A 14,155-nucleotide genomic window follows, 5' to 3' on the forward strand; every position below is an offset into this window, starting at 1 on the left:
AAGGATAATAAACATATGAAATAAGATAGTGGTATCAGAGAAATTAAGTGAAACACAGGGGGTTCAAAAGACATCTCAATTTCTTTTGGTAAAGGGACAGGGCCAGCATGTGGAGAAGCCCAAATGTAGGATTAAGATCAACCAAAAAATGCCGCATATCGAAAGCTGGATGGCCTTTTCCTGTTCCTATCACCCAAAATCTTAGGCACACTGTACAATCAGAATATTTCAGAAAAGAACTATAAGAAAATCTCGCTCCCTCATTCTAGTTAGTATGAAGATGCAGCAAACGAATAATGGTCACTCCCCTCCTCAACAGTTTTTTAAACATCCTCTGTTCTCGGTTAAGCACATTCCTCTTTAAATAAGATACAGATGAAATAAAATACTTTTTTAGCAGTTTCCTTGGCTAATTAATCTTTGTATCATCTCACTTTCCTAAAGCATTTTAGTCTCTTTTTCTGTCTTCATGTCCACACTGATTCAAGACCAGCTGTACTGTGTCTCAGCAGGAGTGATCATACTGCACAAGATCTGACACTTGTCTCAGGCTAATAGTAGTTAGTACGTTACATTTTCAAGAAATGTGCAAGTCTAAGCCAAATAGCACACTGCACGTTACTGAGGTATTTTAAACATGAGGAAACCGATATTCAGTGGCTCGCAAGGTCAAGTGACTCTCCCAAGAACACACAGTGAGCTAATGTTAGGCCTGGGATTTGACCTCAGAGGTAGAGCTGGTCAGAAATTTTTTAACCAAACATTTTTTGTCAGCAAATGCTTATTTGTTGAATTCTAAACTTGTTTTCCAGCCAGCCCTATTCAGGGGCTCCTAGCTTCATGCCTCATCAATACATGATGCAGGTGCTGTGCTTAGAAATGACACCTTCCTCAAGACATCGTAGAAGTTATATTGTGGTTCTTTTCTTGTTTCACAGTTACAGAATGTCAGATGTCCTTCAAAGGAAAAAAAAACCCACATCCTTTTCATTTTCAATATATATTAGACACGTATTATACAAGAACAAACTGCAGCAATAATGGGGCTTCTCTTCACTTTGTCTGCTTCTGCTACCATTATTCTCCTGGTAATTCCTGGAGGTAAGTGCTGCTTTTATCCATTGTCATTGTAATTCATGATGTGTGTAGAGCAACATGTAGCTAGATATATTTAAATAATGAAGTTATCAGTAAGTAAGAGAAAGAATACATTTTTATTTATTTTCCATTGATTGTAAAAGTTAAGCCTTATGACAAATCAAAAAATAACATATGAAGGGAAAATCTTAACTCAACCTGCAAAGGAGGGAGGCAACTGGAGTCTAGAAGAGTTGCATGTTTTCCCTTCTCAAAAAATGTATATCTATCCACGAGTCAGAAAATTCCATCAGAAATGATGCTGCAATTGGCATAAATCTCTTCATTTCCAAACTTTTTGAAAAAAATATTGTTCATTTAACACTTTATCTGATTTATGTAGTGAATTGTGTATCCACTTTTTCAGAGTACACTGCATAATGTTTAGACAGTGTCAGATCCAGGGTTCTTTGGCATAATGAAAGCTGATGAACCTAGCAATGGAAACAACTGCAGCTCAAGCAAGTAAAGCTCTGCAAGACCATTTGTATTTTAGGGTGGGATTTTCAAAATCAGGGTTGGCCTAATTCTATTCCCATTGAACTCAATGGAAGCAGATTTAGACCAACACAGACCCATTTTAAAAATCCCACCCCTAATACAGCTACATCCAGCACTGTAAGTCTGTGCATATATTTATATGCATTATATTGTAAAATTACGCTACCCCTTTCTCTATGAATGGGATTTTTTTACATTATAGGCTGTCCCAACTGTGTCAAGCCTGGTTTATTTTTATTTTTAGATTCATGTGTGGATATCATTGGAGGGTATGCAGTGACTCCACATTCAAGACCATATATGGCCCTAATCAAAGGGAAAGAATATTGTGGAGGAGCTTTGATCAAAGAGAATTGGGTGTTAACGGCAGCCCATTGTAAAATGTAAGTTCTTCTAAAAATTTCTATCTCATAGAATGTTCTTACTAGTTTAACAGCAAAGTAAATAATACACAATATGAACCAAAGCTAATGCCTGATACTGTAGATCTAGCATGCTTTAGAAATTGCCACAACAAATAAAATTAATGTTTCATCTACTCTGGTATCCTGTCATAATAGATAATTATGCAATAATATGCCTGTGAGGTGCGTTTCTTCTAACTCCAGACAATTAGTAGCTTATCTTCTGAAGCATGAAAATTAATATCTCTTATATTTTTGTATAGCTAGTGTAATTGGGATTATAATCTTATTATTACACTTTAGCATTTACATTGGCAACCAAGCAATTGTGGTCTCCATTTCAACATGTTCGTGAATAACAAAAACCATAATAAGGTGCCCTAACCTTCTATCTATATGCAGAGATATTTTGTTAACTACTATTTGGACGCAGGCATAGAATAGCAGCAGTTAACTCAAGGAAAGACTTATTGAGTCTTTTCTTAGTCAATCACAATTTTGCTGAGCAAAGTTCAAAGCAGTACAAAATAGCTGCCCACAAAAGTGGAATGAAATTTGTGTCATTTCGTTGTATAAGATGAATGCAGTTCATTACCTGAGGATACGCTAAAAGAGCTCTTTAATTTATGTATTAATTTATATATTTATTAATTAAATTATTTTCTTTATGAATTAACTTTGTGGAATAGCAAGATAAACAAATGAAGGTGAGGATGGACCAACTCTTTGCAGTTAGAGTCAGGGCGGCGAGTTATATGGGCCCATGGTGCCAGTGCTCCAGGATTATTCAGGGCATGGGGCCCCGGCTTCACCAATGTTCAGGGCCAGGTCTCTGCCCCGGTCCCACCTGCTATCCCTGCATGCCTCCCCCAGAGCATCTCCCAACCCTGCCCGCCACCCCCAAGGGATTTAAAGGGCCCGGGGGGCCCCGGCCACCGCCACCACCACCAGCGGCACAGCAGGGCTAAGGCGGCTTCCTACCTGGCCTTGCTCTGCCCCACTCCCGGAAGTGGCCAGAACCGTCCTACAGCCTCGGGGGGCGGGGATGTCTCGGTGCGCTGCCCCCACCCCGAGCACTGACTCCGCAGCTCCCATTGGCTGGGAACTATGGCCAATGGGAGCTGCGGGGACAGTGGCTGCGTGCAACGGCATGCGGAGACACCCCGCCAGCGCCCCTGCCTAGGAGCCGCTGCCAGAGGGGTGTGCAGGTCGCTTTCGGGAGCTGCCCAAGGTAAGCACCACACCCCTCACCCTCTCTCGCACCCCAACCTTCTGCCCCAGCCCAGAGCCGGCACCCAGCACCCAAACACCCTCCCAGAACCTTAGGCAGGTGGGGACGGGCGGGACTTGGACCTGTTCTGGGCACCACCAAAAATTATATAAACCTGCCGCCTCTGGCTAGGGTGGCCTTAATAATTTAGCTTGTGAGCCAACCTTTCTCCTGACTGACAGGCTACCTAGCCGAATAATCTATCTGGCCCACCCAGGTGTGGATATGAGATTTAAAACACAAGTCCCACCCTTTACCCCCATCAAGAGGGTTAGAGCTGCCACTGAGCCAGACCCCACACAGTGTCTCTCCTGTCAAGTCTTTCAATCCCAATGAAGCTTGGATCCCACAATTCAGAAAGAGAGAGAGAGATTAATTCCTACTGTCACAGCCCAAACAGGTGAATATATTTAGCTCCTTGTAAAGACTACTTGGGGCCCCACAGTTACAATATTAGTGTACAAGAACATATGGAAAACAGAAAGCAATTCTGGCTTGACCTGAACAAAGAGAAAATGAAATAGCTAGCCAGCATAAAGTTCAACCAGCAATTAAACACCAATATAATGTCCTAAGAAAAAAGGATCATTTCCCCATAGCCTTGCCCACAGTGCTTGAATGGGTGAAAGGGGAAATCTTGCTGAGATTGGAAGAGCTGTTGAATGTCCTCCAATCCTATATCCCAGCTCAACTTAAATGCATGTGCAACTTCCTCCCATGCAATCACAGTGCACTTTAGAGTCACTGGAGCAATTAGTGGCATGGTCTGATATAAAACTGGTCCTTGATTGGCCAAGAAGAGCATAGAATCCTAGGCATCCATTCAAGGAACCCCTAGCAAGCACAGATCAGTAAGCGACACCTCCATTGTCTGGTGAGTCTATAAGGAGGCCAGACACTTAAGGGGAGGCAATTGAGCTGAATTAGATGTGGACTGAGGAGACAGTGTTGAGATCCTGATTGGAAATATTTCAAAGGTTTGGGATTCAGGTTCAAGGTCAAAGCAATGATACCGTTCAGATTTGATTTCAGATCAAACAGCATCCAGATTCCATTAGTTGTTCTCATGAGATTTCAGCCCAAAATGGCAGAAATCACATAAGTGTCAGTTTTTATAAGATTTCTGTTCCCAGTATAGCTGTCCTCATCAAATTTCTGATGCATCCAAACTGAAACCAGAAAATAGATCTCTTCCACTTTTGTATCAATACCAGAACCAAAACTGTAGCGACAGGTTTGTATCCCGAGATCCGAAACCCCTCCAAGACCCTGTGAAATTCATATAGGTACAGATATAGCTGTATGATTTTAGCTCATGTAATTATTTATAATTATGAATTATTAATAGTAATGTGCTGTTTCTTATTATTGTATTAATTATTATTTGTTGCTTTGGCATATGAAAAGAGATTGATCAACTTTGTAGCTAAGCAACTGAACACTATAGAACAAATTACAGCAGTGTATTTATCAGCAAGAGAGTATAGTACCTACTAGAAATGAACACTACCGAACGCATGTATAGTTTTGTATAATTAATACAATTAACTATGTTGTTCTTTTCAGTGATACAGGCACAGTTATTCTTGGAGCTCATTCACTTTCAAAGAAAGAGAAAGAACAACAGATTTTTAAGATTGCAAGATCAATTCGCTACCCATGCTTTAATGAGCAGGGAAAAGAAAATGACATTATGCTTCTGCAGGTATAGAATTTTTATTAAACAGAATTTTAAGCATATGCAACTTTCTATCCTGTATGGATATGTGATGGCATGCTACCTGCCTTACAAAGACTCTAGACAAAATCTTTAGTTATGTAACTGTTAGTTAAATCTTTAGTTATATAATATTTCTGACTTTGTTATGCATACACTCATTTGTCATTTTATACTTTCCCAAACTTCCTGTGAAGACTTCTGACTTCTTATAAGGAGCACTGCTTATAGAAAATATTTTTGTGCACATAATAGCCTATACTTGACATCTGAATATGTTAACTAGTTATTGTGCAAAGTATTACGTAATCTAATGTTATAGGGCAGGGATCAGCAACCTTTGGCACACAGCCTGCCAGGATAAGCCCCCTGGCAGGCCAGGCCCGTTTGTTTACCTGCCGCGTCCACAGGTTCGGCCGATCACAGCTCCCACTGGCCATGGTTTGCTGTTCCAGGCCAATGGGGGCTGCGGGAAGCAGCAGCCAGCACAACCCTCGGCCGGCACCGAGGCCTGGAGCGGTGAACTGCGGCCAGTGGGAGCTGTGATCAGCCGAATCTGCAGACACTAAACTGGGAGGAAAGGTAGATACGCTGGAGGGTAGGGATAGGATACAGAGGGACCTAGACAAATTAGAGGATTAGGCCAAAAGAAATCTGATGAGGTTCAACAAGGACAAGTGCAGAGTCCTGCACTTAGGATGGAAGAACCCCACGCACCGCTACAGACTGGGGACCGAATGGCTAGGCAGCAGTTCTGCAGAAAAGGACCTAGGGGTTACAGTGGACGAGAAGCTGGATATGAGTCAACAGTGTGCCCTTGTTGCCAAGAAGGCCAATGGCATTTTGGGATGTATAAGTAGGGGCATTGCCAGCAGATCGAGGGAGGTGATCGTTCCCCTCTATTCGACATTGGCAGTTTTGGGCCCCACACTACAAGAAGGATGTGGAAAAATTGGAAAACGTCCAGCGCAGGGCAACAAAAATGATTAGGGGACTGGAACACATGACTTATGAGGAGACGCTGAGGGAACTGGGATTGTTTAGTCTGCGGAAGAGAAGAATGAGGGGGGATTTGATAGCTACTTTCAACTACCTGAAAGGGGGTTCCAAAGAGGATGGCTCTAGACTGTTCTCAGTGGTAGCTGATGACAGTACAAGGAGTAATGGTCTCAAGTTGCAGTGGGGGAGGTTTAGGTTGGATATTAGGAAAAACTTTTTCACTAGGAGGGTGGTGAAACACTGGAATGCATTACCTAGGGAGGTAGTGGAATCTCCTTCCTTAGATATTTTTAAGGTCAGGCTTGAGAAAGCCCTGGCTGGGATGATTTAGTTGGGGATTGGTCCTGCTTTGAGCAGGGAGTTGGACTAGATGACCTCCTGAGGTCCCTTCCAACCCTGATATTCTATGATTCTATGATTCTACGGCAGGTAAAAAACCGGCCCAGCCCACCAGAGGGCTTACCCGGCGGACCGCAGGCCAAAGGTTACTGATCCCTATTATAGGGAGTGTTGTTAGTCAAATATCTGACTCCCATTTAATATTTTTACTTCTCTTAAGCTATACATTAGATTTTAAAAAATCCATTAAAAGAATGTTATTTAGGAAATTAGGAAAAGCTCAATTTACAGTTGCCTGACAGTGCACCCTTTGAGTGAATGAGGCAGGGGGTCCAGTGGAAAAAAAATAGCATATCATATGATAATTAAAGACTATGTGATAATGAAATTCATAAGCAACTGTAAATCTGCCATTTCCTAAATGTCAAGCACTTGACTTTGCAATCTAACATTCTTTTAATGTAGTTTTTTGGGGGGATATGTATAGTTTCCTAGGTTTTTTTTAAAGGAAAAAGGCAAAAATATGTTGTGTTCTATTCAGTTACAAAAGATCCTCTATCATGCAACAGTAGGCTTAAACCCCTGAATCTTGAGCTCTGTAGGGTAGATTGCTACCGCATGAGCTACAGGACTAACTGTAGCTGGCTAAAGGAAAGGCTACTGTTCCAGAAGCAGGCAGTAGGCAATTGAGGACATGGGCTGGGTCTATGGAGTAGTCACCAGGACTGGCCTAATTCTCTTTCTTACGTCCCACTCTTGAGAGATAGGGGAGCTCCAGCTCCATGTACCCCTCTGGGTGGGGGAATGAGCCACTGGGGCCATGTGCTAGGGCCAGGGCCATGGAAGGGGAGCTGAGCCCAGCCCAGTTTTCTTCCCCCTCCCCCTGTCAGCTGTTCTGACATTTTTTCGTCTGTTTGTTTTACTCTGAATTTTCTATGAAAATTTTCAACTTTTTGGCAACATTTTTCAACCAAAAAAACAAAATATTGCTATTCAAAATGGCATTGTGGTCCCTCAAGGGAGTTCCAGTTCAGGGGCTTTATGCTCCCATTCTCCTCTGTGGGGCTAGCTCTCCAATAGCTTTCTGATATGCTCATAGACTTTAAGGCCAGAAGGAACCATCATGATCATCTAGTCTTGCCTCCCGCACATTGCAGGCCACACAACCTTGCCCACCTACTCCAGTAATAGACCCCTAACCTCTGGCTGAGTTACTGAAGTCTCAAGTCATGATTTAAAGACTTCAAGTTACAGAGAATCCACCGTTTGCACCAGTTTAAACCCACAAGTGACCCATGTCCCATGCTGGAGAGGAAGTAAAAAAAACCCCCATGGTCTCTGCCAACCTGACCCAGGGGAAAATTCCTTCCCAATTCCAAATATAGTGATCAGTTAGCCCCTGAGTATGTGGGCAAGACCCACTAGCCAGATACCTGGAAAAAAATTCTCTGTAGTAAGGCAGCTCCCTCCACATCTAGTGTCCAGCCATTGGAGATATTGGCTACTAGCAATCGCAGATTGGTTACATGCCATTGCAGGCAACCTCATTATACCATCCCCTCCATAAGCTTATCAAGCTTAGTCTTGACGCCTGTTAGCTTTTTTGCCCCCAGTAGTCCCCTTGGAAGGTTTTTCCAGAACTTCACTCCTCTGATGGTTAGACACCTTCATCTAGTTTCAAGTCCAAACTTGTCGATGGCCAGTTTATATCCATTTGTTCTTGTGTCAACATTGGCATGTCACTTAAATAACTCCTTCCCCTTCCCTGGTATTTATCTCTCTGATGTATTTATAGAGAGCAATCATATCTTCCCTGAACCTTCTTTTCATTAGGCTAAACAAGCCAAGCTCTTTGAGTCTCCTCTCATAACATAGGTTTTCCATTTCTCTGATCATCCGTAGTAGCCCTTCTCTGCGCCTGTTCCAGTATGAATTAATCTTTCTTAAACATGGGTGACCAGAATTGCACATAGTATTCCAGAGGAGGTCTCACCAGTGCCTTTTATAATGGTACTTAGACTCCCTGTCTCTACTGGAAATACCTTGCCTGATGCATCCTAAGACTGAATTAGCCTTTTTCATAGCAAAAATTCTTGTTGTTAGTCCCTAAGTGCATGGCCTTGCACTCTGTACAATTGAAATTTCATCCCATTTCTATTACTCCAGTTTTCAAGGTCATCCAGATCTTCTTGTATGATATTCTGGTACTCCTCCATATTGGCAATACCTCCCAACTTTCTGTCATCTCTAAATTTTATTAACACACTCCCCACTTTTTGTGCCCAGGTCATTAATAAAAATATAAAGTAGGATTGGTGACAAGACTGATACCTGAGGAACTCCACTAGTAACCTCCCTCCAGCCTGACAGTTCACCTTTCAGTATGACCCATTGTAGTCTCCCCTTTAACCAGTTCCTTATCCACCTTTTAATTTTCATATTAAGCCCCATAGTCTCCAATTTAATAATTTCCCATGTAGAATTGTATCAAATGTCTTAGTGAAATTCAGGTAGATTAGATCTACTGCATTTCCTTTGTCTAAAAAATCAGTTATCTTCTCAAAGAAGGAGATGGGGTTGGTCTGGCAAGATCTACCTTTTGTAAAACCATGCTGTATTTTATCCCAATTACCATTTACTTCTATGTCCTTAATGACTTTCTCTTTCAAAATTTGTTCCAAGACCTTGCATATAGTTGAGGTCAAACTAACAGGCCTGTAGTTTCCCAGATCACTTTTTTTTCTCTTTCTTAAAGATAGGTACTATATTAGTAATTCTCCAGTCATAGGATACAACTCCCAAGTTTACAGATTCATTAAAAATCCTTGCTGTTGGGCTTGCAATTTCATGTGCCAGTTCCTTTAATATTTTTGGATGGAGAGTAATCCAGGGCCCCCAGTTTAGTCCAATTAAGATGTTTGAGTTTGACTTCCACCTCAGATGTGGTAATTTCTACTTCCATCTTTCATAATGTATCACTTTCTCCCATTTTGGTATTGGAAGAAGGTGCATCATAGGAGTCCTTGGTCATGATGCATCATGGGAAATTTAGGCCAGCCAGAGAGCCAGCCCATAGAAGAGATTTGGAGCATAAAACTCCCAACCTACATGAAGCACTGCAAAGCCATTCTAAATAGAAATATGTCTGGGTTTAGCCACAATATTTCGTTTTTTAGTTTTTCAGTTAAACAAAAATTTCTGCAGAAAGCAGACACATTTCACACAAAAACTTTTTAAATGAAAACCCAATTTTCTGTCAGAAAACAGTTTCAATGGAAATTTTTGACCAGCCCTACTCCCAGATGTTCCCAATACAGTGGTTTTGCTGCTTTGGCAGAGGTATAAGCCCAGCACTTTGGAATGTTCCTGTGTTCAGTTATTTTGGCAAGTTGCCAAAAATTTTCTGATAACCATAAGCCAGAGAAGGGAAATTATGATTTTTCATAGTATCTTATGGAAAGCTGAATGAAATTTCATGGGGCAAATGAAAGGCACTTCCCTAGCTCAAGAGTAGTCTGCTGCTGAATACCAAAGGTATGAGATCTTCTCCAAGAAAAGGTCACAAAAATATTTCATAATCATAATGGAGAGTATTGAGCAACTTAAAGACAGGGGTTACTACCAGCTCCCCCTGCAATAACCATGTCTTCTTATTATCCAATAGCTTAAACAAACAGCAAAAATTAATAAAGCTGTGAAAACCATTAAGCTACCTAACACAGACACTGATCCCAAACCAGGAACAAATTGCCAAGTAGCAGGATGGGGAATAATTAAGAATCGAGAGCGTAAACTTTCTGATATCCTGAGGGAAGTCAACATCACCATCATCGACAGAAGAACCTGCAATGATCAGAATCACTATAATTATAAACCCATTATAACTATGAACATGGTGTGTGCTGGAGATAAGAACGGAGGAAAAGACTCATGTGTTGTAAGTAGATATGCTGGTTGTACCCATCTAGAGGCTCTTAAAAATAAAATATAGAACAATGGGTATGATGAGCCCATCAGAATGCTCAGGTCTTTAGTTCAGCTGCAAAACAAGTGTCTACACTCGGGGAGGGATCAATCTAAGCTACGCAACTTCAGCTACGTTATTCACGTAGCTGAAGTCAACGTACTTAGATCTACTTACTTGTCTTACTTGCCTTCACTGCAGTAAGTTGACGGCTGATACTCTCCCGTCGACTCTGCCTGTGCCTCTCGCCCTGGTGGAGTACCGGAGTCAACGGGAGAGCGCTCGACTAGATGCAATAAATCGACCCCCACTGAATCAATCCAGCGGGTAATGTAGACAAGCCCTTTGTGTGTCTGAGAGTTATAAAGGACTGTGCTGATCTGATTTCCTAAGACTTAAAATCAAAGCTTCTGATTTGTAAACTATCTTGAGGGCCACTGGACTTTTATGCTTTTCTGAGCAGGGAAAAGAGGAAAATATTTTTCCTTTTCTGCAGTCAAATGGTCTTTAGTGGAGAAAGAGCAGTGGAAATGTCCAGTCTCTACAATGGTAATTCAGATTAAGCTACATGGGCCTATTCTAAAAGCCACTGAAATCAATGGAAAGACTCCCATTGACTCCACTGAGCTTTGGAACAGGCTTTACATGGTCTAGTGCATTTCATATGTACATAAGTCAAGTGATAAAACAAATTTCAGCCATATCAAGTGGTGATAGCTATACATAAACAGCCATATTTCTACAATGTTTACATAATTAATTTATTATATAATGTTTTTTGCTATAAGTGGAATCATCCATCAAGAAGTGGACTTTTACAAAAACATTAGTATTCACATTCTCTGGCAGGTAATAATTGAGTACCCACTGCAGACCCTACCCCAGTTACTCATGACTAGCCTTATAGCTTCTAATTTTATGCAGAGAGACAAATTTAATAATTGAGAACTTAATATACTTGCACTCCAACAGAAAATAAGTACATGTTTGCATTGAGGTTCCTAGGCCAGTCCTGTGAAGCAGTGAGTACCCACCTCTGAAGAGTTGAGGGTGCTCAAAAACCACTCTACAAACGTTGCTCAAGACCTTACAAGATGAGGCCCCAGTCGTCTGATTCTGCTGTTATTAAAGTCATTTCTATAACTCTCATTGACTTCAATGGAAGCAGAGTCAAGACCCAAGTCCTGCTTATATTTCTCATGAGTCATTTCATGGCTTTGTATCATTTCATTTCTGATACAGTAAAGGAACACCCAAGTGCATTTGGTAGATTCAAAAAGGAGGTTGTCCAACCTATCCAGAAGTAATGGCTAATACCTAATAGTCACTCCCATTCCTTTGTTTCACGTCATGCATCTTTCTCTCATACAGTCTGTCATCAGGAATGATCCAAAGCTGTTGTTCTAAAAATATTTGAGAAAGTCTAAAAACATTTATTCTACATCATATTTATACACTAAATTGATCCTAGTGTAGGTAATACATTTTCAGGCCTTAACAAAGACTGATTTAGTTTATAACCACTTAGTCTCTGATCCTGAATATACTTTAGAAATTTATAACTTTAATCACATGAGTAGTACCAATGAGGGCTTGAAGGATCAGGAAAGTAGATACTACTTTGATGGGCACTATCAAAATTCCTAATATAGATCTTCAAATCCACTTTACTTATAATCTAAATCAGGAGAAAGAGGAGAAAAAGACAAAGGATTAACTTTTGTCTGTTGCAGAATATTCCATCCATTTATATACACTGGGGACATGGGGGAAAATCACACCTCTTGGCAACTTTGTCTGGTATATTATGGCTTGACTTACTGATGATTTCAAAGGTTTTGTCCAATTCTCCATTTTCATAGAAGCCTTTCTATCCAGCAATAAAACAGTTAACACACTGTACTATCTGTTTTATACACACCCCGACAAGGACATTACTAGATGATTAATTTTCCAACCAACATAGAAGTTTTACTTTTCGATTAGATTTACTAATTATTTCCAGAAACTTTCTGCATTCAAAGGGCAAAGTTTCCAGTTTGTTTCAGATTATAAAAAAAAGGACATGTTCATTACTACTAAATTAGATTTATTCTCTATTTAATTCACAAATGAATGGATCAGATTCAAACCTTTTTCATTTTTTAGATACAGAACACATATTCTTAGGAAAGACCCATAGAAGTAAGAATTAATTTCTGAAAACTTTCCTCAGAACTTGTCTACACATACACACACACGTGCACCAGTTTAATTAGCGGTGTGTTTTCAAACCTTTGTAAATTCTGATGTCAAGTTTGTCTTCCTCTTCTTTAGGGGGATTCAGGTGGTCCTTTGATATGTAATGGTGAATTGAAAGGCATCACCTCCTTTGGCAAGAAAAACAAGTGTGGTGCTGTTCAAAGCCCTGGTGTCTACACTCGTCTTACGAAGACGCATCTTCTCTGGATAAAGAAAACCATAGGGGGTGACTTATAGATTGAGTCAATCACTGACTGATTTTCTGTTGCTCTGATATGTATTTACTTGTAACAAAATTTATTTTTGAATGATGAAGTCAGTATGATCAGAGTATTATGCAATAGCTTCATGAAGTGGTAATTTCACTATAAGCCCCTTCAATCGCTTGTAACTTTCCCATCAGAATTCACTTTGGGGCACAAATTTCATATATGTGATTTCAGCAAAGAAATTACCTTAACCCCAGCACAACATAAGCATAGCATTCTCCTATAACAGTATATGCCCTGTATTCTCAGCCACAGAGGGGCTACACAGGTGCTTCGTGGCTAAGGAGAGGAGTATTACTTCACCTTTACAAAGCACATTTACTAGATCTCTGTATAGATAATGAGCATTTCAGCTCAAGGTCCAATCCGACTCTCACTGAACTTAATAGAATTTGGTCCTAATTGAATATTGAGAATAATTACACATATCTATATCTGGATTTCCGTAAAATCCTGGAGAGTCACTGAGATTCTAGGAATAACCCCAGAATCCTGGAAATACTGTTGATGCCTCTCCTTCCTCTGAAGAACCCATGATTTATTTTTACCCCCCATCTTCTGAAGGCCCTCTGAAGGGGGCTGTTAGGTCTGGCAGCCTGAGGAGTTTCAAAGACTGCATACTTTGTAGGGAAGTTTATTTGACTGTGAAATCTAATGATTTTGAATTTCCTAACGTCTATGTATTTCAAAACTTCAACCATTTCATTACATTATAATATTTTGCATTTAATAAAGAAAAGGCAATAAAGTCTGTGGCTTGAAATATGCAATTATCTGGAACACCCTGTCTCTTGCAGTAAAAATATTATGTGCAGTTTTGAACATGTAAACTATTTGCAAACCAGTCAGGGTATATACTTGTTTATAACATACATTATGTTAAACATTCAGCTGAAAACTCCATTGTGACAGGGTCTGCAGGATGCAACCTAGACTGTGGGACTGCTGAGCCCTCCAAACCCACCAACTTGGGCTGCCTCTCATATGTGATGCTGATGTCAAGTTACAAGCCTCTGACAGGCACTGCACTTACACAGACATCCAGAGGCAGGGACACACCCAACTGAGTTACATTAATGGTCTCCCAGCCACTCATGAACCATAGATAGGGAGGCTTCAACCAATGCCCCCTAGCTGTCCAGTCTTGCACCCCAGAACTGTACCATCTTGCACTGGTCAGAAGCCTGACCAGTGTAAGTTCATTACTTAGTTCGTCATTTCTTCATAGGAAAGTAGAAGTGGACATGCATCACCTTTGTTAACCTGAGCTTAGATTCCCCCCAGGCATTTCAACCAAAACACACTGTTGTAGAT

The 14,155-nt window shown here is 40.7% G+C and overlaps 1 protein-coding gene across 1 annotated transcript; it reads left to right on the top strand.

The window, feature by feature from the left end:
• Positions 1 to 992: 992 nt before the first annotated feature.
• On the top strand, positions 993 to 13,589 carry LOC125636894 (granzyme A). The gene is made up of 5 exons (XM_048850685.2): positions 993 to 1,101; positions 1,883 to 2,021; positions 4,879 to 5,017; positions 10,032 to 10,304; positions 12,648 to 13,589. The coding sequence occupies exons 1-5, from the start codon at positions 1,041 to 1,043 to the stop codon at positions 12,807 to 12,809; spliced, it is 774 nt and encodes a 257-aa protein (XP_048706642.1). The 5' UTR covers positions 993 to 1,040; the 3' UTR covers positions 12,810 to 13,589.
• Positions 13,590 to 14,155: the final 566 nt, after the last annotated feature.

Source organism: Caretta caretta, chromosome 5 (assembly GCF_965140235.1).
Source record: "Caretta caretta isolate rCarCar2 chromosome 5, rCarCar1.hap1, whole genome shotgun sequence".
NCBI lineage: Eukaryota > Metazoa > Chordata > Testudines > Cheloniidae > Caretta > Caretta caretta.